Below are 25,924 nucleotides of genomic sequence, written 5' to 3' on the forward strand. Positions count from 1 at the left end.
AATACTCAGCACACAAGACAAATCACTCCCCATTCCACTATCTCAGAGAACACAAAGTAAATTATATTAAATGCTAATCATTACTTGGCATTAACCTGAATGTCTACTAGAAAATTACATATGCCTACACAGGGCCTGGGTCTCCAGATTTAGGCCATGCTGTTCAAAACAGGTTCCACATAGAAATACTTTAGTCTCCAAAACAAGATGCCTGCATCCAAGCTGCCTACTGAAAATGACCCCTTCTTTGTATTAACTGTTGATCTACCTCTGGAAAGTTTTGGAATATAGCTAGCCAGGGCCACAACCTTTACTGATTGTTAACAATCTTATAGTTTGATAGTAGACTTCCAGAGTTCATAAGTTTTCTTCAGCTTTTCTTTTTTTTTTTTATTTGTAAACATATTTTCTTCTTAAATATAATGCATATATATACTTACAAATACATTATGTTAAGTGTGTACATATATATAGGTAGATATCTATATTATATTTTATATATTTTAACATATACATGTATTTAAATCTATACACATAAGATTTATATAACTACCTGTACATATAAAAAAGTTACACACCTGCACAAGCTTTGTAATTATGTACATACATAGTAATAGATCACAGAAGAGTAAGAGAAACTGAATCATTTAATCTCAGATTTTAAATATTTAGTAAAGCAGATGAATTTAATTCAGCATATTTTAGCCATTAAGCAATCCAAAAGATTTTTTTTCAGCTTGGCAAGTACTGAAGCTTTAATGTAACTGCTAAGAGATTATTATCACTAAAATACTTAAACTATATTGTATACTTACTTTGCGTAATCAAAGAGCCTGCTGTCCCAGATTTGATGAGTTCCTCTAGGACCAGAATGGAAGAAACAAGAATCCGTACCATCGAATTTGTTGAGACCATCTTCTGAGTTTTTTGACGCGTGGCTGTGCACAACATCCAGCAGAACAGTAATACCCATCGAATGAGCAACGTCAATCAATTCTCTCAGATCATCTGGAGTTCCATAACGGCTATTGGCATAAAAAAATAAATGTGTTATGAGGGGAGCCACCCAACTTAAGCAAAAAATAGTTAACATCACTAACAGGAAGTACATCAATGTCACTAGTTCTTCATCATCTAGATTCCAACTGTTTGTATATTTGGGGTTTTTTTTCAGCCTCTGAATTAGTAACTTGATTACAAACTAACAGTTAAAAAGATTTTTTAACTGTGAAATAACATCTCCCCTATGCATGCAAAACACATGCAGGCAGCTGAAACTGAATTAAATGGAATATACTGTGATGGCTACAGTTACTTACAACTTTTGTTTTTATGCTAAGTGTTTTGCAAAACAGGTGATGACTATGACAAATTGATATCAGATTTCAGACTCTATTGCAAATGCCTAAACCTATACTTTCTTCTTCCATTAAACTTGTACTTGCAATCAATGACATACTGATTTTAGCAAATGGAAAGAAAAGTAAAGGAACAAAAAGTATTAAGTACTTATACCTACCTTGATGCTGCAAAAAAACTCGTGACCTGATAACCAAAGCTGGCGTAATATGCATGTTCCATAATAGCCATCAGCTGAATACAGTTATAACCTATAGAAATATAAGAAATAAACAAATACACCCTTGCCTCAAGAACAGTTAACCAAAAAATTCAACTCCTGTAACTTATCAGTTCCAAACTGTGTTAATTTTATCCTATTATAGCTGGTTTAACTCTCATGCATACTTAACAACTAACTACAGATTTGTTCTCTCTCAAGAGGTAATTTTACCTAATAGCTTATACTTACATGACCTACATGAAAATGGAAGGTTCAATCATCAAGCAGTCTATATAAAACTAAATCTTTCAAAACAAAGAAAATACAGGAGTAATGTGTTTTTGTTCTGAGTTTACCAAAGAACCAAGACAGCACAGAAGCATAAGTGACTCATTCTCACATCAACTAAAGTATTTCAGCGCAGATAAGAGGGAAATCTAAAGAAGAAACTGTGCACAAGTAATGAAACTACTTACTATACACCTCACCCAATCTATCATTAATGGTAGCAAATAAGTGCCCCAGCTAGCTAGTAAATAAGGACAGTCAGCAAAAGGTAACTTTCAAGTTTAATATACAATCTGCTGAGACACCTACAACTACATAGCTTCTCTTTATTAGTTTTACCGAGCTCTTCATTCTTTAGTGTAAACCAGAAACTTTTGTTGTTGGTTTTGTTTTAAAATTTTTCACCCATGAATAAGTTATTATTAGCAGGTAGTTGGCATAAGCTCAGCAGTTTGTCAGATAAACTGAAGTTTCATAATTCAAGCTCATTGCGTTTATTATTATTTACAGCATTTCTGTAAATAAAAAGTTGAATAGCATCAAATTAGTATGATTTAGTCTACTTTGCTATTTTTCATGCATGTTTCTACAAGTTATTTATCTTAGTATTTATTCCTAAATACTTATGTCTTTAAGCTTGTTTAAGACATTTCAAAACTGAATCAAATATCACTTAAAAATACAGCTTAAAAAAAAAAAAAAAAAAAAAGAAAAAGAGAGAAAGAGAGAGACAATTCCCACACAGCTTACTTATTTAAATAAAAAAAAAAAACGACCTATCATATATGCTGCAGACGCAGCCTAAACTTTGAATTGCTTTTATGGTATAGCAGTCTTTTCACAACATTTTCTCTTCCCAAAAAAGAATTGGTACATAGAGCAGAAAGTTTTCATAATTCCATTAAACCTATCAACCTCCTGGAAAGAAGGAAGTACTCTGACTCGAGGAAAAGAGGCACAGGTATTTAATGGGCATTCCAAATGAATTTTTTGAGGACATTCAGATTTACAGACTGCAACTCCCATCGTGCTTTGTGAAACACTGGCTCAACAAATAAGCCTACAAGAAAAAACCTTCTTCAGGCACTCTGATAAATAAAAATCAATCTACAGATAAGGACAGCCAACATCTAAAAGCAATCAATCATGTATGGCAAGACTATGTGACGTTTGAGTGTAACAAGACATATTTAATCACAGTGAGTCAAAGTTAACAAGTTAGAACATTGTCCATTGCATAAACTGTGCAAAGGTACCACAGGAATTAAAAAAAAATATATCATTAAACAAATTGAGGTGAACAGTTTGCAATGCTTCTTAATTTAACCACACGAGCTGTTTCCACATATGCCCTCCACAACAATGGAAATTTCTTTGCAAGAGTTTAAAGTTTCCATATTCTGACACCTCGTAACAACTGTTACAACTATTAAGGGATAAAAAAAATGAAAAAACAATTAGCACACATTGTACGGCAAATAAAAATGACAATCCTTTCTATTCAGATATTTCTTTGTCTTTTCTAAAAAGCAAGATGTACATAGCAGAGCCAATTAAGAACACAGTATTTTCCAAAGACTAACATGCAACAGATCTATTTTCAGATGAAAAGCAAGTCATGCCAAAAGCAAGTTGCCCTCCAATAACTGTCTAGATTTCCGAAATCACATATTACTTCAAAATCTGTTGAATGGATTTTGGTTCAAAATGATATTTAAGTCCACATTCCTTTCCCATAAATTTAACTTTTTTTTGCTTTGCCTTAAGAATCTATTTCTGCAGTGCTTTTTATCTGAAAATACAAAAAAAACCTCATAGACACTTGATAATTACATATTCTAATAAGAGTAGAAGCACATATCTGCAAGCATCTGTGTTATTACTTACCAAGATCCCTTATTCTGGGCAGTACGTTAAATGTGAAGTTTTTATAAGAAGCTATTTTCCCTTCTGGGGAAGCAATTCCCACATGAGATTCATAGATTCTCAGGCTTTTCAATTTCTTGGGAGAACGATGCTTACGCTACAAAGAAAAATAAAAACTAATTGTCAACAGTATACAACATGAAATGTGGGAAGTTTACATCTAATTGGGATTTTATTTTTTAAAAACAAAAATCTTACACGAAGAAACAGATAAACTATTGTTTGAAATATACTTTTCCTCCAAGGTTTTTTCTCTTCTAATTTCTCCCAATTAAAAAAAAAAATGTTGCAAGACTTTATTTCCTACTTGTCAGTTCAGTACTTAAGTGAAGTCAAAGTTAGAACAACCAATTAAAATAAACACAGTCATACATATTTGCAAAGAGCAAGCAGAAGTTTAAGTATCTCTCTTACTCATAAAGAGTCAATTCCTTTTATCTGACATAACTCAGTAAAGGCTAGTCCGCAACCTATATGTTCTTACCTCCTTTTTTTACTTTGGGCCATAAAAACTGATCTTTTTCCAGCTCTTGGAAATAATCCTTTTTGATATGAGCAAAGCTTTCAATGACATTTCTCATAGTAACCTTCTGGACAAAAACGTTCAGAACACAGCTTAACAAAAAGATGTGACATGTGGACAACCAGTCCACGGTTTGAGCTCAAAGGGTTACAGTAAATGGGGTTATATCAGACTGGCAGTCAGTCACTGGTAGGGTTCCAAAGGGTTCCTTATTTCAGCCAGTGTTCTTCAATGGTTTTGTAAGCGACTTAAATGCAAGGCTCAGCAGTTACCAATTGAGTTTTAGAATGGCACTGGGCTTGGAGGAGCTGTGGAGTCCTTCGAGGGCAGGGAGGCTTTGCAGAAAGATAGTGACATATCAGAGGTTTGGGCAATCACAAGCTGCATGGAGTTCAACAAAAGCAAGTGCTGGATTCATCACTTGGGACAGGGAAACACTGAATCTGCATAAAGACGGGAACGGAGGCTGGAGAGCAGTCCTGCCAAGAGGGATCTGCATATTATGGCTGACAGTTAGTTGTATCTGAGTCAGCAGGATGCCCTGGTAGCCCAAAGGGCCAGTCATATTCAGCATTGCCAGCTGTGTGAGGGAAAGGGCTGTCCTGCTTTGCTTATTCATCGATTTTGTCACTCAATTATTTCTTCTTGTGCAAAAATTAGGAGTTACCGAGCATGAAAAAATAGAGTATATCAATCAATTCATAGGGTTTGTACATATAAATTCTAAAGTTACTGTAGCTTATATAATTTTTAAAGAGATTCTGCATGAAAATTATTCTTTTTCTGTCAAGCACATACTTCATAATTTGAGGTGGGCTCTAAAATCTAACTCAAAACAGAACTTGCAATACCTTTCATACAAAAAGCCCTGCATATTATTTTAATTAAAACAAACAAACAAACAACAAACAAAAAACAATACTGAAGTATAACAATTTGCCAGTCAGAAGTTCTGAACACTTTCCTAAGGTATTTATATATCAGAATCTACTCTGTAACTTACAGCACTGCATGAAAAGTAATGGGCTATAAAATACATATTTTCCCAATCTGAAAATCTGGAATTATATTGGAGCACAAGCATCTTAATTGTGAGGACTTTATGACTTCATACAGTGTTAACTTATTACTGGCATTGAACTTCATACACGTAGCTAATTCTAAATCTAATTCCCTCCTCAAGTGCAAAGTAGGACCATAACTACTTAACCCTGGAAGAATTACCAAACTTACCGATAATGTGGAAAGTCAAGGCAAAATATATCATTTTAAGAGATAACCAGTGTTTATATACTCCATGGGAGACCATTAAAGTCAGGTGTTTCTGTCAAATACAAACCATTTCTCAGGTGGCTATTCCAGCCAGTATTTTACTCTCTTTTCACGTAGCAACTTTTAATTTTCAAAATAGGGCTACAAATATGATATGATGCATGTTTTTATACACCTCTCAAAAATTATATTTAAGCCTTACTATATATGACTGTGGTGGATCCCAGTGTACCCAATCGTAATTCACTTTTCCTTCATAACGGACTACGTATCTTGCCCACGGTGAAATACGATAGAGGAGTTCGCCATTTTGAGCGCGAATCACCACCTATAAAACAATCATAACATACCAATGCAGTCACATAAAATTCATGAAACATTCACTGTGTAAACCATAGAAGAGAATGAAATAGTAAGGCACACAGAAATTTAATTTAAAGAATAAACAAATATGCAACACTAGTTAAGAAAGAATGACCCTGCTCATAGGCAAAGTTTGTAAAGTGCTGACACACCAGCAATGTCAGACACACAAATGAAGTTTACATATATTTTCACTTTTTAACTCTTACTTGTGAACATCATTAAGTAATGGGAAAATGAGCCTTTCTGAACAGGTTACTGCTATATTCCCTTACTTCCTGTCATTGCTGTTTCACCACCACATTCAAATAATTTAAATAGACAGGTAGTATAATGTCACCAAGACGAGAACCATGATTTGTTTACTATGCCAATTTTAATATCTTAATTTCTCTGCTTTTCTATGCTTCTCCGATCATGGCTGCATAGATAATAGCTGTATAGATCAGAAACATGGATTTACACAAAAGGCACACGAAAACTTCTAAGCCAAGAAGATGGTAAAGAAGAAAATTAAGATTGCTGGATTTCCTCTGTTGCTTTGAGTTCTTTCAGTTGTTTTCACCAATCTAATGCTAAAATAAAGGTAAGCATATAACTTATTTTACCTTTCTTATTTGCTGCCACCTATTTTACACAGAGCTGAAAAAAAATGACTTTTTAATTATTAAAAATCTCACAAAACTTCACTTCGCCAGAATGTGTGATCAAACAAAAGAAATCTGTTTTGCTCGTCATCATTTTACACAACAAAAGCAAATTTAAAATGATGGACAGCATCAAGGGCTCTGTTTGGCTGCTATTAAAGCAGTTAACAAAAAAATCAGTTGTTAGGGATTTCATACAAAGATCCTGAAAATGTCTGATTCATCTCCCTCACTCATTTCCTCAGTGTAGAACAAGTGTCAGTCTAGTTTTGATTGTTGTTTTGGTTGCCATTCAAGCAATGACAGGTAAGAATTGCGGATTTAGAACCCAGAAACGCACAAATCACTGAAGCTTTTCACCTAAACTTTATTCTGCATTTGTTAGGAAACTGGTTGTATTTTTATTTTTTGTGTTGGTTTCAGTTGTTTGTAAAAGAGAGCTGTATACATAGTAATGAAGGGTAGAAGTTGAGCTTTCTCATCTTTAATTTAAAAAAATAAATAAAAATAAAATTGCTGTCATTTCCTAACAAGAACTCTGGTTGAAGACAATTATCAGCAATTGCCTTCTTGCCTGTAACAAGTTTTTTTTTTATTATTATTATTATTATTTTGATAGATTATCTGTATCCTCAATCCAATCACATGAGAAAACAAGATGCAAATAAATATACGTGGCAGTTTAATGGAAGTTGGTTGAACAAAGGAAGGAAACGTCTTTCAGTGTATAATACCAAAAGGCTATTGCACGCTAGCTTCACTGACAATTCAAGACAGGCTTTGCTGAGAATAAGCTATTGCATACTCTGTACAGCTGCGTGAAAAATCCCTTCTGCCAAAGTGCTGTGCTAGAAAGTTGCACTAAAAAGTATTTTTGCAAATTGAATCAACAATAAAGATCCTCCTGTCCAATACCGATATAATTTGCATATTACTTCTAAAAACTACCACCTCCTTCTGACAGCACACTTCTGATGATGTTATTGCTTGTTTTATTAAGTTTGTTCCAATTTATTAGAAATAATGTATTACTGCATATAATAACTATTGCTAACCATCTTCACATTCCTTTTTTCTCTCTAACACACTAGTGGAATTTATGCTATATAAGACTATGAGAAGTGGGAGCATTTATATAAGGTAATTCAACTAAATATAAAACATCAATTGATTACATGTGGGTCAAGCTTGATTTAAAAATGATTCTGGGAAGGTGAATGAGGAGAGAAAAAAGTTATGAATTATCAAAAACAGACATATGTACTCTTTAATTCGTTAAGCAATGAAAAACTCTCAAGAAAACAGCAGATTAGAAACATTTAAATATGATCACACAGCTATTTCCCTATTTTTAAGTCACACTTCCCATTTATGCTGCACATATGAGAATTTAATTGATCTCTATTCCATACATCTGAAATTACAGAATTTTCCTTCTTCCACAGACACTCATGTCATACTGACTATATTTTCTCCTCAGCTCTGAATTTATACAAAATGACTTTTGAAGAACTGATGAGTACTCTAAGTATCTATCCAGTCAAGTTGTTAGACTTTTCATGAACTTACAGACCTTTGTAGGAGCAATGAAAATCCCTATGAGTTTTAATAGCCAGAAGTCAAACTGCAATAAAAAAAATAATTATTGAGAAGCAGAGGTACAGATGATTTTCTCTGTGCTGAATAGTGAACATTCATAAGCAGGTTGTGCTAATACACCATCTTCTGCAAATGCTGGGTTTACACAATTAAATTTATTAAAGAAGTGATTTTCTTTGCTCTTCATCCCTAATAATATCTAAATTTTTGTCTTTAAATATAAAATATTTAAATTGTTCTTTAAATATAGGACAACTCAGCTTACAGTTTGACTATGCAAATATAAGAAAACTCAAGAAAATAACTTTTTTCAACAACAGAAGTGGTACAATTTAACTCTGCAAATATCAGAAAACCTCTAAAGAGCGGGAATAAGCACTTCAGTTACACAAGTAGTTAGAAAATACTTCTGTTACTTTCTTCACAGCTTAAATCTTCTTAAAACAAAGAACAATTTCAGACACAGCCATGGCTGAATCTGGTCACTTCTCTAGTTTACAAAAAAAAAAAAAAAAAAAAAAAGAAAAGAAAAAAAGAAAACAGTTTATTTAGAGCTATTCCAAGTTATGAACCTAGCATTTTCAGTGATTGTTTCATAAGCTTACTTAACCCTTTTCTCAAATTTACATGAATGCCATTTATGAAACTTTCCTGTAACTACTAGGTTCTATAATTCATCCTATTATTCCTTTACATGATAGTATTAAGGAAAACGGATTCATAAATTACAAATAGAAAGACTTAAATTTTTTAAAGTGTTACCTGAATATAGGACTCCTATACCATTATGTTTAGCTGAGGGATGACAAAACACTGCAAAATCTTGAATGGTGCCCCAACACAAAAAGAAACTCAGACCAAGAGCAATAGAAACTCTTCAAGAAAAATGGTCCAATAACTATTGTTTTCTTACTTATCTAAGCATTTCTTGAAAGAACTAATTAAAATTAAAGTTCTATTATAATTACTTCTTTTATAAAACATGCATGTAAAACTAAAAGATGCATAAATAACCCATGCTCTACTTGTCCACAGTATTACCCATGACTCATTCTTTGCAGTGCTCACAGATGAGACGTAGCCACCATACACAGGCTACACATACTGCACTAGGTTATATATATATGAAGAATACTGAATATAGTCATTACACAATGTACCTATGAGTCTACTTAGCAGATACTTCGTTTCTGCTCTAAATTTGATTTTTTACTCATTTAAAAATAGTATTTGAAAGTTATTGTGCATAACCTAAGCTAGTTACAGCTTAGTCCATCAACATTTTATAGCCGAGTTTACATTTCCTAATTACCTAACCAATGTTCTCCACAGAAAAATGTATAAAATTATGATGTTCATTAAACAGGCTGATTCAAAATGGTCTTGGGATTTACCTACTTCATTTTTAAGAGGTTCCCATTCTTTGCTTAATGTATATGTGAAAGGACATTATACTATTTGGTATAAACCCTCTAATCCCATTAATAAAGCGCCAAAATGCATAATAATATAACATGATATGCAAACTGGCAATAGTCTAGCTACTAATGACAACAAACCTTTTCACCCTTACGAAGTTTTAAAGAAAATCGTAGATAAAAATATTCGATATTTTCAATTTTATTACCATTTCTTCAATTACTGATGACTTTCAAGAACATACAGCATTGTTTTGCTGGCTTTTAAGAACATGGACCTGTTTGAACCTGATGAGAGTCAAGAAAACAATAAGAGGGCTGGAACAACGCTCCTCCGAATGGGGGCTGAGGGAACTGGTGTTGTTCAGATTGAAGAAGAGAGTACAGTTATGAACTTCTTTCTTCAGCTCTTAGGATTTAAATTCCTTTCTAGATATCAACTATGTTAAAATAATCAGAAAAGAGATTTATCATTGGTCACTACAGAAGAATCTCCAAGAGGTCAAGTATAAGGGAAAAAGGAAACTCATGTTTTTCATGCAAAACAATACATCTGCTTCCATTCTATGTTTAAAATAATCTGTTAAGAAATGGCTGAATCTAGGTTAAGAAGAAATCTATGCATCAGAAGAGTAACATACTTACTGTCCATACTTAGGCAGAAAAACAGAGTAAACAAGTAAACAAACAAGCAGATAAAGTACTTGTTACCACCTACATTAAGATTGAAGATTATCTTCCTTACCAATAGAGTATTATTTCATGAGAGCTGCTCTAAAAGTAATGTCTCCTATGTTACTATGTTGGCCCACAACATCAGAGACAGATGTTGGCGCTATGGAAGTAGAGATTGAACCTTCCCATCAATTACGTTTCATTTTGTTACCATGTGACAGATGGCAACAGAGGGGCAGTCTGACAGAATGGCATCTGACACAGATGAGCATATGAAGCAAAGGTGTGTCACTGAATTCCTCCATGTGGAAAAAATTGCATACACTGACATTCATTGATACTTTTTGTATGTTTATGGAAACCAAACAGTAGATAGCGGGTGGTACGTTTTAGCAGTGGTGACAGTGATGTGAAAGACAAGCCACGTTCCAGAAAGCCATGGTTGTTTATTTTGTCTTGTGTTTTGCCAGCTCTTGTTCATCACTGGCAAAAACACATAGCTAACAATAGTGACTGTTGAAAAATAATGTTTTGTGGCTGAGAATTCAGTCTACCAAAAAGTGCTATTGTACTCTTTGTATATAATATATTTATTTCCATGGATACTACAAGGCATTACTTTCAGAGCAACCTACATACTACCAGCAAACTGCATAAAACATAGGCAATTTGACAAGTTTTTTTTTGTGGAGGGGAGGATGTATCTCACATTAGTTAATCTAGTGCATATTTCATATTTAAAATCTTATATATAAGTCTTTTATCTACTTACCCATACTTTTTGAGTTGCTTATCCACTGGTATTTTACAGTACAAACTTTCAGAAAATTCAAAATTAATCATACAGAATTTGTCTACATTAACACTAGATATACCTCATCCATTGTTTTTTTTTTTTTCCCCTCCAGCAGTAATTATATTCACACAAGAAGTACAAACTCTGGCAACTGCAAAAGCCAGAAGCACACAATATTCAAAGTGAAATATCAGTGTAAGTACACACCTAAGTACATTAAATAAATGCTCTCAGACAAACATGCAAATGTCAGAAAGATAGAATGAAAGCATTCTTTAAAATTTGACATTTATGTTGTTCAACAAATGTATGGGCACAGATATATAAATCATGTATGTGTAACTGTAGAATAATGAACAGCAAAGAGCTGCTAAGCTGCTCAACTCTCATATTGAACGTTTTGAAATGGGTGTTTTATTTACACTTTCCATTATAGAAACATTTAAACATTCCTGTTTGAAACTTTCAGCACACCTGAAGTTTAGCATCCAAGACCACTATGATCAGTGAAGTAGATTTCACAGATGAGTACACCCAATGTAGTGAAAAGATGCCCTGGTAACCTGAGGCATCAATGCTGCTAAAGTGATTAATTTTGAAGTAAGAAATTCCGCATCTAAGTAAAATCACCAAAAAAACTGGAATGTACAGCTGTAATAAGAGCAAATGCACATAAAGAAATTGCTGACCTTGAAGGTATGTTAAAATTGATGAGCAAAGATGCACTATTTTAATAATGCTGAACTAACACAAGAAAAAGTAGGAACTAAATCTCAAATAATGTTAGTATCAAAATGACAAGGTGCCTGTCCCACTAGAGTAGAGGAGATTTATGAAATTGAGAGTAAGCTGTAGGATAAAACAAAAAAGTACATTCTCAAAAGCAGTCTATTACACTTAGCAAAAAAAAAAAAAAAAATAAAAATAAAAATAAAAAACAAAAAAACACTCTGAGGGCAGCCTAGCCTTACAGAAAGGCAATAACACATTGGAGTAACTGAGAAGCTGAAATAGTTCCATTTAATTTAATGGTGCCTCCAAGGCAGGACAAGTGAGATTCAGTGACCTCAATTTACACATACGTTAAACATTTTAGATCCTCTCAAATACCCCACTATTCTTTCTGTCTTTCCATATGGCCTACAAGACATCTGTCAGTCCCTTGTACAAGTAGTCTCTAGCTTTTGATTTAAAAGTAGGCTCTTAGACTCAGTCAGCTTTCCATCTATTCTGAGTTAGTGAAAAATTTGGGCTTTTTATGACCTTTAAACCATATAGTCCTTTCTTAAATTATTTATGACAATGACCAGTCTGAAAGGTTTTCAAGTCCAATACTTGTTCAGTGACAAATAAGAATTGTTTAAACAAAGTATAAAGCTACATAGAAAATAGAGATTCTTGTGATCATGCTATTTTTTTTTTTGAGAGGTTGAACTGTGCAACAAACACTGTTTAAAATTCATACATGTTTATGAATTTCTTTATTTTTGTATTACTCTTCTATCCTTATTTTCATGTTGGCTTTACCTGGCTATCTCACCTTCCTGCATACATACAAATTCAGATCTTCAAAACAGGATGACAGAATCACTCAACTAACAGTTACATACAAGATCATACACAATTTCTTTCCCATTTATAGCCTCCATGCCCCTCAAACTCCTGACCTGAAAGCATACAAATTCAACATGCAAGTGTTATTTTCAGTTACAACATTACTTATTAAGTCATCTACCCCTGTTTCTCACTAATGGTGATGCAGAGTCAAGCACTAAAAATTGAAAACAAGGAATTGTCATCGAGACATTGTGATTTATAGTTTTCAAATTAAAAACCTGAGAAAATTTTCTTTGAAAAAACACTCTTGCAGATGCTAAAGAATTAAGAGTGATATTTTGCACTTCAGTAAATTTGTTACACCGTGCCTTGACATATATATTAGAGATGAGGAGACAGACAGAAAAGAGGAGGAGATAATGAAAATATCATGCAAACCAATAAACTGCTCTGAAATACTGTATCATTATTTCATTACTTTAATGGCTCAAAAGCCCTTGGAATGATTATTGGTACATGTGGCTTTTAATAAAACAATGAAATTAGAATGACCATCAAACTAACAATAGCTAACACATAATGAGAGTGTGGATTACCTTTAATACAAATATGGAAGTGTCAGTGATTTGCTATTTACAAGGGCAGTAAGCTATTACTTTCATACATTATAACATTCTTTCATTAGCTTTTTTTTTTTTTTTCCTTCATTTCTGAGAAAAGATAATGTGAACTTAAAAAAAAAAAAAAAAAGACAAAAACAGGCACAAACACCATCTCAACTCAGTTACATGCATGCGATCTGAAAAAAAAGGGACTGAGAAGTTAGAATTATGTCAGGATTAGGTCTGGAAGACTTTCCAGAAAGTCTAAACAAGTTAGATACTGAAATATGACAATTTTTTTTAACACTCCATGATTGGAAGTTAACCATCAAGGTATTTCCCTTCCTCAGTTGCATGGGAAGGAAAAAACAACTTGGTACACCAACACTTTTTCTAATAATGCAAACGCTGTAAAACAAGAAGGGTTTTAATTTCTATTTCAGTAAAAAAAGGGAAAAGATAGAAAGCACAGGTTTACAAGAATAGAAAAGAATCTGAACCAACTCAAGTTTATCTCTCTAAATATTTGTACCTGAAACTTCCTGCTACATTAAAAAAAAAAAACAAACTGGCCTTATATTTTATTTCATAAGTGCAGTTTGGTTTAAAAGCCTATTTCTGTGTTCAAGTCATTGATACAATCCTGCTATGAGATCATTTTTCTTTTTTCTTAAATTGATCATCCTTCTGTTTTCAGCTACCTCAAGCTGCCACATAAATAGAGAAGTTTTATAATTAGTTGAAAATAGCTTTTCCCTGGACACCTTTGACTTTTATTCCACAAAACATATCAGGTCCTCAATATTCAATAGAATACATGGTTAAGATTATCTTCTTTTGCTAGTGGTTGATTCAAACTAACCATATATACAAGACTAAATGACCACCAATTCTGCATTCTGCACACACGAAACAAGAGGGCAAATATTACCATTATTTCTATTGGTCATACCAGTTTATAAGCAAAGTACTTCTACCCTACATCTGATCTAAAAGCAATTTTCCTATTCAGGGAATATTGACCAGATACCAAAAAAAAAGAAAAGGAAAGAAAATCCCCCCAAAAAACAGTATGCTGCTTCCAGTTCAGCCATGTGTTTTTAACTAAACCTCTCAGAGCAAACTGAGGCAGCTTTACAGCTGGCAGATGTTGCATGTCCAACATTTTCACGTTCATGGGCTCAAACTATTCCAAGACTGGCTTTTCTCCCTATTCTGGAGTGAGGAATGCTTTTGGTAAGGCAATGCAAACTGCTGAAGAATATAGGACCAGATTGCAAGGCTTCTTGTCTCCCACAGTCACCTTTAAAAGAGGATACAAAGAAAATTCAAATGCCCAGAGAAAATATATAAATAAGCAAGCAAACAAGGACATAACGCTGTTAAGAGCATTATTCTGGAATTCAACCTGATAAATTTCAGAGAATCCACACAAAGAGAGCAAAACCTCAGCAGCCTCTGCAGTAGAAGAAAAAGAAAGAACAAGCAGACATTGCTTCACTACTGCTGCACTGTTTTTGCCCCTGTACATCCCTGCCTCACAAAGACCAAGATGGGCACAAAGGCAGTGGGTTAGGCAGGTTGGTAACAACAGTAAAGGAAAAGATTGAGGGTACTTTTTTGCTTCAGCCTTCCCAGATAACTGATCACCACACAGCCCTCAAACATTTGGTTTGGTAGGAGGGGACTGGAGAAGGAACTTGAAGATCCACAAGTCTATGAATCCCAATGAGATGCATCCCAGAGGCCTAATGGACTTGGCTGATGTGGTTGCCAAGCCCCTCCTGATGGCATTTAAATAGTCATCACCGAATGGCCTGGGTTGGAAGGGACCTCAAGGATCATGAATCTCCAGCCCCCCTGCCACAGGCAGGGGCCACCAACCTCCACATTTAATACTAGACCAGGCTGCCCAGGGCCCCATCCAATCTGGCCTTGAACGCCTCTAGGGATGGGGTGTCCACAACCTCTCTGGGCAGCCTGTTCCAGCACCTCACCACTCTCTCTGTAAAGAAATTCCCCCTGACATCTAACCTAAATCTTTCCTCCCTCAACTTAAAACCATTTCCCCTTGTCCTGCCGTTATCTACCCTCTCAAAGAGTTGATTCCTCTCCTGTTTGTAGGCTCCCTTTAGGTTCTGAAAGGCTGCAATGAGGTCACCCCGTAGCCTTCTCTTCTTCAGGCTGAAGAAGCCCAGCTCCCTCAACCGGTCTTTGTAGGGGAGGTGCTCCAGAACCCTGATCATCTTTGTGGCTCTCCTCTGGACCCTCTCCAACAGCTCTCTGTTTTTCTTGTACTGGGGGCCTCCAGACCTGGACATTGTACTCCAGATGGGGCCTCACAAGAGCAGAGGACAATCACCACCCTGTCCCTGCTGTCCAACACCCCTCTTCTGATGGAGCCCAGGATACCATTTATTTGCTTTCCAAGCTGCAAGAGCACACTGCTGACTCATGTTAAGTTTTCCATCCACCAGGATCCCCAGGTCCCCATCATGGCAATCAGATGAAGTCCCTGGTGACTGGAAAAAAAGGTAACATCATACTCATTTTTAAAAAGGGTAAAAAAAAAAAAAAAAATAACCCTGGGAACTACCAAACCTGATTGTCTCATCTCTATGCCAGGGAAGATAATGAAACCGATCTTCCTGAAAGCTGTGCTAAGGCCTACAGAAAGCAGGGAGGTGAGATGGGAAAACCGGCATGGCTTCACCAAGGGCAAATCCTGCATGATCAACCTAGCCTAGTGGCCTTCTATGATGGTGTCCACTGATGCAGTGGACAATGTCATCTATCTGGACTCCAGTAGAACCTTTGACACAGTATCCCACAACAACTTTTTCTCCAAATTAGAAAATAATGATGGGTGGACTGTTGGATTGATGAAGAACTGGCTGCAGGATTAAGTCCAGAGAGCAATAGTCAATGGCTCAACGTTTAGATTGCTATTGTGAAAAGCAGTATCCCCCAGGGGCCAGTGCTGGGAACAATATTCTTCAATATCTTCATCAATGACATCAATAGTGGGGCAGTGGGGTCAAGTGCATCCTCAGCAATTTTGCTGATGATGCCAAGCTGTGGGGTGCAGTTGACACACTAGAGGGACAAGATGACATCCAAAGGGACCTATGCAGGCTTGAGCAGGGGGCCCAGGTGAACCTCATGAAGTTCAACAAATCCAAGTGCAAAGTATTGTACCTGGGTCAACTCCCATTACCATTACAAACTGGGGAATAAAACAATTGAGAGCAGTCCTGTCAAAAAAGACCTGAAGGCACTGGTGAACGGTAAACTGGACACGAACCAGCAGTGTGCCCTCACAACCCAGAAAACCAACTGTATCCTGGGCTGCATCAAAAGAAGCATGACCAGCAGATTGAGGGAGGTGATCCTGCCCCTCTATTCTGTGCTCCTAAGGCCTCACCTGGATTACTGCATCCAACTGTGGAGTCTTCAGTACAAGAGGGACATGAACCTATTGGAGTGCATCCAGAGGAAGGCCAAAAAAAATGATCCATAGAATGGAACAGCCCTCCTATGAAGACAGGCTAAAGAGCTGATACTCTTCAGCCTGGAGAAGAGAAGGCTGTGAGATGATCTAATAGTGACCTTTCAATATCTAAAAGGGAGCTACAGGAAAGAAGGGTGTAGATTCTAGCAGAGACAGGTTGCCCAGTTATGTGGTTGATGCCCTGTCTCTGGAAACTTTAAACGCAAGGCCCTGGGCAACCTGATATATTTGTGGATGTCCCTGTTCACTGCAGGGGAGTTAGACTCTAAGGATTCTATGTTATTTGTTAAAAAGCTAATCCAGTGTAAACTCTGAAAAGATGTTTCAGAAAACACATAAAGGTATTTTTTGTCTGTCAGGTTATTCTTCATAAATTGCAAGTCAGCTAAAATGGAAAGGAAAAATAATGGAATGCTCTAGTCACATTACTCAAGGTCTACCCTTTTCAACTTACTATCAAATCAAAATTAGTCAAGACAAAGCTGCCTGCTTTAGAAAAATAAATAAATATTCGCCAAGTGGTCAAGCCTCTATTTCAGATATTGAAAAAAATGCTGTCTAGTTATTGCACACAACTTGAATACTTCTCAGGTGATTTTATGTTTAACAATAATTCTGTGAAGTAGTATCTTTGATTCAGAAGTCACTGGGGGGGGGAGGGGGTGGAATTTTCTGTGCAGATTATTTGTCTGAAAATACTCAATCACACCAGACTCTAAACTTATCAGGGATATTCAGAATTTTCCCCTTCATCCCTTTCACTGTGCAAAATTAAAATAAATAAATAAAATCAATAATAAATGAAAGAAGGAAAAAAGTCTAACTCCAAAGTTAAGTCTAACTCCAAAGTTAAGCCATGCTCAGACTTTCCAAAAGAGGGAGATATAACTCCATTTGTGAATTAAGCAAGTATTTCTATTTCAATGAAGAATCTAAAAACGTGTTTAACTAGTTTACTAGAACAAATTAAAAAAGAAAATTGTTTTGTTGTTTTTTTTTTCCCCTCCATTTCCCTGCTTCACTTAGACACGTATACTAACAAAAATGTACAGAAAATAAATACAGTATCTATTTGGATACAGTATAATTCAAGAGACAGATACAGTAGCCTACTATTACAAAAACTTCCATATAGATAGAGATACAAATAACATATGAACATCAAAATCAAGCGAACAACAGGAGAACTATTAATAACAAAAGCACTATAACACGGAAATATGCCCAGTATATTTCAACAGGCACCAGGCTACAGACACCGCTTCACAAATCATCAACTACTCTAAAAATTCATGGGCTACTATAGGAAAATACAATAAGCTAATAGTGTCTTATTTTGTGTAGCTAATAGCTATTAGGTATTTACAGACAATTAGAATACTTCATAAAAAAGAGAACACCACGTATTTACCTTGCAGGACATCATTCAAACTAGAATCTAGAATCCAGATTTTGAAAAACTCTTTCAAAAGGCAAGTCAATAAAAGGAAAACTGGAATCTCTAAAAATGTAATTCAATAAATATTTTTTCTCACTGAGACTTAACCAGAATCACGTTACCATAACAACAGTGATAAAGATTAAAAAATATAAAACTTTTCTATACACTATATAAAAACATTCATATGTATTAAATAATTAAGAGGCTTGGGACAGCATGATTTGAAAAGCAATCATAGTTAGAAAGCAGATTACACACAATAAGTGCAACTTATTAGAGTTGTTTCAAGCCATGTCAAGTAGAAAACAAGCTACTGAAGTACATAATTGGCATATTAAAGCACTATGACATACCCTCTACTCTAAAGCATTTGTGTAAAGGATAACTGATGCATAATGAACCTTGTGACTGGGTGGCTGTGGCATTGCTGCTTTTTTTTTGGTGCTCCCATTCACAGTTCTTTCAAAGCAATGAAGAAATGCTTTTAGATGAAATAGCACAGTTTCCTGTGACACATCCACAGTATTTTACAGATGACTGAGGTAGCTTCTGGCAATGGCCCTTTCACTGTCCATCTCTCTTCTTGTTATTTTTCTCCACAGTAATAGTCTTGATCACATTTGGCCACAGCCTCTTTGGTAGATAATACAGAGAAAAATTCAAACCATCCACGCCACTCCACCATCCTGATGTGTTTTCTGCATTATGATGTCATCTTCCAGGGATAAGCTCCCCTGGAAGTCTCTCTATACATTGTTAGCTGCATTAGTTTAGCTACTTTTTGATAACCTAAAAGAGAATACCATTAATGTTTCATTATAATGCCTCAGAAAAAAGTCTACTTCTACCAATTCCTGTGTTACCTACAGAGATTCCAAGACAGGACTTAAGCATCAACCATATGGAACTGCATGGAATAGTTCCATTAGAAGAGTTTATCCTTCACTTCATCCTCTGCCTACAATTTTCTCTTAACAAAATTATAGAGAAATACAGCTGAGAGCTAGAATTTCTAAATTACCAGTAGTCACATCATAGTTAATAGGTTAACATAGGTTAACAGCTTTAACCTATTAGTGACTCTATCCTAAAAACAAACCAAAAAAACTCAGAACATAGTCATATGTGTAGACTTAACTGGACCCTCAGGCTCCAAATTCTCATTTGAAGACTTCTTTTTAAGAACCTTTGAATTCTTTTCCCTAAAAAAAAAAAAAATAATAATTACATTTTGCTCTAGAGCATACCCATTATCAATTGAAACAATTCATCTTTTGTATGGCTAAGCTAAAAGGAAACAATTTTTTAAATGGCAAAACCTCCTACCAAGGAATTGTGCAGTCACCAAGTCACAGGAGAGCTCAGCCTGCCAAAATAACTGAACAAAAACATTCTCAAGTGCTGGGCTCAATCTGGAAAAAAAAAAAAAAAAAAAAAAAAAAAAAAAAAAAAAACACAACCTAAGTCTCTAAAAGGCTCTGAAGAGCAACAGTCCACTGTATCACAATGATTTATGGCTGCTACAACTTCTATGTGCCCATGAGTAGTTGCACGTTGCCTATTTGGATTTGATAAACAAAGTAAGAGACCATTTTTGTCCCACTGAGAAAACAACTCTTCCTGCCAGTAAATTTAATCTGTAGTTAACAGCGAATTTCACAATAACTTGCTAACAATCATGCAATGAAACAAAAGGCAGTGCCACACGCTAAGGCTTTACTTCCCCATTTAGCTCCACTGAGGTACTGAATGTACCTCATTATAGAAATGATATGGACATAGATATGCTACCCCAGTCCTGTTCCCTATAGTTCAAAATGCCAGTGACACTATGTCTGCTCCTTGCTGCACACAAATGACACAGCATGATGCTTCAAGACACTCATCCCAATCACTGTTCAACTTAGCAGAGCTGAGGTTTTACTCCTCTCACTCACTTGAAGACATGAAATTTAAAGTGACATTGCACTTAGACTATGAGCAAGAATATTTTACCCACATACAGCTGAGGTGGAAGCAGGAAATATTAGATTTGTATGTATGAGAAAGCAAGGAACGCTTCTTCAGAAAACTTATGGAATTACCTCAGCTAGGGGTATCTGGGCTCCCTGTGTATGTAGACTGTTGTCTGACTACATGTAATCCATTTACATCTTACATTTAAAGGAAAAAGCCACTACATCCCTAACACTTCTATACCTAGCAACCTAGCTACAAATCTGTTATCTCATTTATTCACTTCTACTATTCTTTCATGTTCACATTAAAAATGCTTTCACACTTTGACTGCAGCCTACTTGAAACACATGAGACTTGAACTTGAAACCTGTCTTATACTATGCTACTGGACTTCCTGATCAGTAAGGTCAGCTGCAACATCATCTATTTCATTATTGTCAGTAATTACACTTGATGAATTTTACCGACAGTGGTTCCCTGACACTGATTAACCTACTTGCTCACCACATTTGATTCTTTTTCAAGGTTTTCATGCTCAACACAGAGCATGCACCTCTATGAGTTACTAGATAGAGTGGTAAAAAATTGTAAATATGAAGTTTTTCTTTCCAACCAATTTTCCTTTCCCCAGAATCTCATAGGTGCAAAAATGTATTTTTAGGTACTTTAAATGTGGTTAGTGTGTGTTAAAGCATTGCAATGTAAAGCAGTTCCACTTTTGCACACATTAATGTTAAAAAGCTTTATATATTTCAACTAGAAAACTATCCAAAACCAGGAGAGGTGGTATTTTTGTACAGAATAAGAAATTATGACTTATTAGCCATGGTGCCAGCCTCAATTTTGTATTTTGGATATACTTTTTTCTTACTGTCATCTATCTACATGCAATTACATAAAAGCTATCTAAGAAAGCTACCCAGTGGTAGTTAATTTATATAGCCTCAAGAAGACTACACAAAACCAATGAATGTAGTCATCCCTGAAGTTTTTCAGATAATTTTCCTAATCTTTACCATACCTTTGGAAAGTTACACTCTGAAGACATCCTAACACTTGCCTTCATAAGTTAAGAGGAATAAACCTAAATCAATTACATGGAGCTAAATTTCATTAAGATGTGAATAAGATCTGGATGTACACAGTGTTTTTATTTCAAGCACCTACTCAACATGTTGTCAGATAAAGCACCAGATAAACTTACAAGGTTAACAATATCATTTCAAAAAAATCACAGTCAACTGTCACTACTTGAAAGTTTAACAATTATTATTTTAGTACTATTTAATTTCTCAAGCACACAGAAGAAAAATTTTACAGTTCATTTTACACCAATGTCAAATTAGAAATTATTTTCTATCCAACATTCTGAAGCAGCAGATAGTCCACAGTTGTAATTGCCAATATTTTGTATTTACTATGCTTTATTATTTGTGTCAAAATGTTTCAGAATTTGATTGCTAGTCATGAATTTGGAAGGTAATTTTCTCTAGATTTGAATTTTTATTAGCTTCTATTTTCCAGTTGTTCTTCGTTTTCTGTTTTGATCTTTTGTATTCCTATGAAGAATATTAAACAAGTTCTCCAACACAGATAATAAGATTTCAATTTTTAATGGTGTTATCACCAGACCTAAGCTTCACTGGCACTATTTCAAAATTAGAGACTGCTACAATAAAAACTGAATTTACAGGTACTTTCAGCAGATACAATACTCCACCAAGTTACAGAGGGAGTGTTGATCTGCCTGAGGGGAAAAAATAAAAAGGCACTACAGAGGGACTGGATCAATGGGCTAAGGTTAACTGTATGAGTTCCAATAGGGCCAAGTGTCAGGCCCTGCATTTTGGCTACAACAACCCCAGGCAGCCCTACAGGCTTGGGGAGGAGTGGCTGGAAAGTTGCCTGATGGAAAGGAACCCTGGTGTACTGATGGGCAATAGGCTGAATATGAGCCAGCAGTGTGTCCAGGTAGCCAAGGTCAATGGCATCCTGGCTTCTATCAGGAATAGTATGGTAAGCAGGACTAGGGAAGCAATCCTGCTCCTCTACTCAGCACTGGTGAGGCCCCACCTCAAGTACTGTGTTCAGTTTTGGGCACCTCAGGACAGAAAGGACATTGAGGTGCTGGAGCAGGTCCAAAGAAGGGCAACAAGGCTTGTGAAGGGTTTGGAGAATATGCCCTGTGAGGAGAGACTGAAGGAACTGGGGCTGTTTAGTCTGGGGAAAAGGAGGCTGAGGGCAGACCTTACTGCTCTCTTCAAATACCTGAAAGATGCTTACAGCAAGGGTGGTGTTGGTCTCTTCTCACTGGTGACAGGATGAGGGGAAATGGCATCAAGATGTGCCAGGGTAAGTTTAGGTTGGATATCAGAAAACACTAGTTTACAGAAAAGGTTGTTAAGTACTGAAATAGGCTCCCCAGGGAGGTGGTGGAGTCACCATCCCTGAATGTGGGATGGTTTAAAAACCATCTTGATTGTGGTGCTTAGGGACATGATTTAGCAGAGGATTGTTAGAGTTGTATGGTTAGGTTATGATTGGACTTGATCTTCAAGGTCTTTTCCAACCTGAGCAATTTGAAGATTCTATGATATACAAATAACAAGCAAAAACAATGACGTGGAACACAAATTCCTGCACGTGCATCACAACAAGACTTACTAAGGAAGCCTATCCACCTGAATTCTTCTAATAGCTTGCTTATATACTATGAAAAAGAAATCGGGAACACTGTCAATGAAAGAAAAATTGAGTCATTTCTGACAATGAAAGTAGATAACACTCACCCCCTCCTCACAAGGAGGGGGTCATCTATCCGAAAATAAAAAGCACTCATAACAAAATAGCAACTATATTTGTTCACCAAGTAACTCTTTGTAAGTTCCCTCATGGACCTAGGAGGAGCTTTGGAAATACCTGGTGGCATTATCACCAAGTAACAACAACAACAAAAATACTTTGTTATTTTCAAAGAAAAAAAGAAGGTGCCTAACTGCTATAAGCATCTATTCCTTCACACACACACACACACACACACACACACACGTGTGTAAAAAGCATACTAAAATGCAAGGCTATTGGTTGTTGTGGTTTTTTTTTTTTTTTTTTTTTTTAAACTCACCTTCTCTAATGTCTTTCTTTGGTTATGAGAAGGCTGCCTGAAAAGCTGCAGTAGATGGTCTACTACTACTGAACAAGAAAATGTTTGACCTCTGTTCTTTATTTATTTTCCAATAAAAATATTTTGTGACCTGGTCTAAATTAGTGTCACCAGCCACACTGCATCCATTTCCATTCTGGTTCAGAAATTACTTATTTAAAAGAAATGACCTTGTCACAATTTCAGAACTTGGCATTCACCAGTGTAGAACTCAATACAAAAATAGTATAGAGAGAAGCTAAAGATAAGGACTTTCTGGAAGAACTGTTTTCCTCCTAGCAGATTACTCAAATCTGTATGTGAATGTCTGGAACTGACTACTTAAATATTTAAACATTAATACTGGCAAAATAAATTCTAAAAACTTATGATGCCCTTATGCTTTTTACAGTAATGCAATATAAATACACACACACGCCCCAACAACAACTTTTTTTCTTGCTAGTATATTATACACAGACAACACTGCCTGTGTCTGTAAACATTACCTCTGCAATCTGCATAATTTCTATCTACATAAAATGCAATATTCTTAGCTTTTACATGAATGAAGAACTGCAAAACATTGTTCTACTACACAAATTTTAACGATCCCCAAAACAAACAAATCCATGAATGGCTAATTAAGCTGCTAATAAAAGAGCAGCAGTTCTATGAATCTGTTACTGGAGCGATAGAAGACAGAAAGATGACCCATAACATGAAGATAATGTACACTCTTACCACATGGAATATTCCAACCTCACTTCAGATTTTGTGACAGATAAGCCATCTCAGAATCACCTTACCTTAACTGAGGAATTTTTTTCACACGTTACTTTATGATACATAAACGCACAGAAAGGAAATATTAATGATGTGTTAGATTCATAAGCACCAATAACACAAAAATAATCATGAAATATTATCAGAAAAGTTACATAAGATGTTTGAATGAATATTGTGTGGGTGAAATTATCAGTATAACTACATGTACTTGTATGTTAAGTGCAAAGATACCAAAATTTGATTCACATCAGGATGTATGCATTCAAAAGCTGAACAGACTCAGGGGCAGACAGAATAACAACAGTTTACCTTCACGGACCTCTTTGGTAATTAAACATTTTGAGTGTCAGTCATAACTGCATGTCCTTGTTTAGAGCAAACTGCACAAAAGCACAATTAAAGACAAGGGGGAGGAGTAAAATAAATAAATAAATAAATAAATCAAACCCACATTCTGTTCTGCCAGCCTCTTCAGAAGGCTCAGAGCAACTACAGAACTACAACGAATAACATGACTGATATTAACAATCATCCTGGTAACCCAAAATTCTATATATTAAACCAATTATGAGCAGTATTGTCTTTGCCTTACAGATGGCAAATGGAAAGAGAGTAAGTACTGTACAGATCTGCTGTTTAAAAGTAGGAAATATGACCATGATTATATAAAGACAACTCAATTTTGCCAAGCATTCTTAGGAATACACATTATTTGCTAATAGTTATCAACACTTCTCATCATTCTCACCTTTTATCTCTACACTGAGCATAGAACATTCTATAGTAGTTGAGCACACTAATTTTGAAAATGCAACATAAATAAAAGGCAGTATAGCAGCAATTAGAAAACAACCTATTTATCTCTAAATTATAGAAAATATCAGTAACCATTCTCTAGTGTCGTAAATCGTTTAATCACCATATTTTTGTTGCAGAGAAAAGTTTTCTCCCCTGCTCTGCAAAATAAAATCAGCTTTCTCACACCCCTGAATGACTAATCCTAAATTTCAATTCATTCATATTTATTACTGAGACAATTTTCTAAACCATAATAAACACAGCATTAAGTACATATATTGAGCAAACATTTCCAGTATGTATTCTTTGCTTTGGCAGATTCCGTTTCATTAAGATCAGATTTTTAATGGATTTTTTTTTTTTTTTTTATGTGCTAATTTTGTTGATGGGAGCCCTGAGACTGTAGTATATGTATTATACAAACACTCCCAGTTGATTAGTTCTCTTATGTATGATTTCATATATCTCTTTCCTTAATTAGTCATTGCTGACCCCTGTTATCATTTGACATCTTTAGAACACAAGCTGAAATTGCAACAGCCAAATTTTCAGAAGTATATCACAGTGAGGGAAATCAGTATTCATGTATAAATAACCACATCCAGTGATAGGTATTGCTGTGTATATAATGACATGAGGCATAAAAATTGTGGTATTTGACAGCTCAAAGAAACATTCAGTTAATTTCTGAAAGTCAGGACTTCATGCTCATGAAATACAACTGGTGATAAGCTTTCCATCATTCTGTATTTAGCTCAAATTCCTTAAGCTATGTCTACGGATCAATATTCTTAACTACTAAGTGTTAACAGTTAAGTTTTAAAAGGCTAGATATACTACATACAAACAGAACACTTGAAAAGTTATAGTTAAAAGCATAGCACTTGCCACCAGGGTGCTAAGATTTGAATAGAATATTAAGTAGTTGCACAAAATATAGACAAAGAAAACTAGACATTACTCTTTCACCATTTAGGGTCACTTGCACAAGAAGATAAATTGATTTTGTTTCTTGTAACAACCACAAGATATTTAGGAGAAAACAAACAGGACAAAA

The 25,924-nt window shown here is 35.3% G+C and overlaps 1 protein-coding gene across 1 annotated transcript in view; it reads right to left on the reverse strand.

The window, feature by feature from the left end:
* GBE1 (1,4-alpha-glucan branching enzyme 1) overlaps positions 1 to 25,924 on the reverse strand; it is a gene marked incomplete at both ends in the record, with an annotated part of 147,284 nt that overhangs the window by 82,337 nt on the left and 39,023 nt on the right. The window contains 4 exons of the mRNA XM_079549548.1: positions 816 to 1,025; positions 1,520 to 1,610; positions 3,737 to 3,872; positions 5,773 to 5,898. Of these exons, the coding sequence (XP_079405674.1) occupies positions 816 to 1,025; positions 1,520 to 1,610; positions 3,737 to 3,872; positions 5,773 to 5,898 (563 nt within the window). The remainder of the gene's footprint in view (positions 1 to 815; positions 1,026 to 1,519; positions 1,611 to 3,736; positions 3,873 to 5,772; positions 5,899 to 25,924) is intronic.

This window comes from Tetrao urogallus, assembly GCF_951394365.1.
Source record: "Tetrao urogallus genome assembly, chromosome: 1".
NCBI lineage: Eukaryota > Metazoa > Chordata > Aves > Galliformes > Phasianidae > Tetrao > Tetrao urogallus.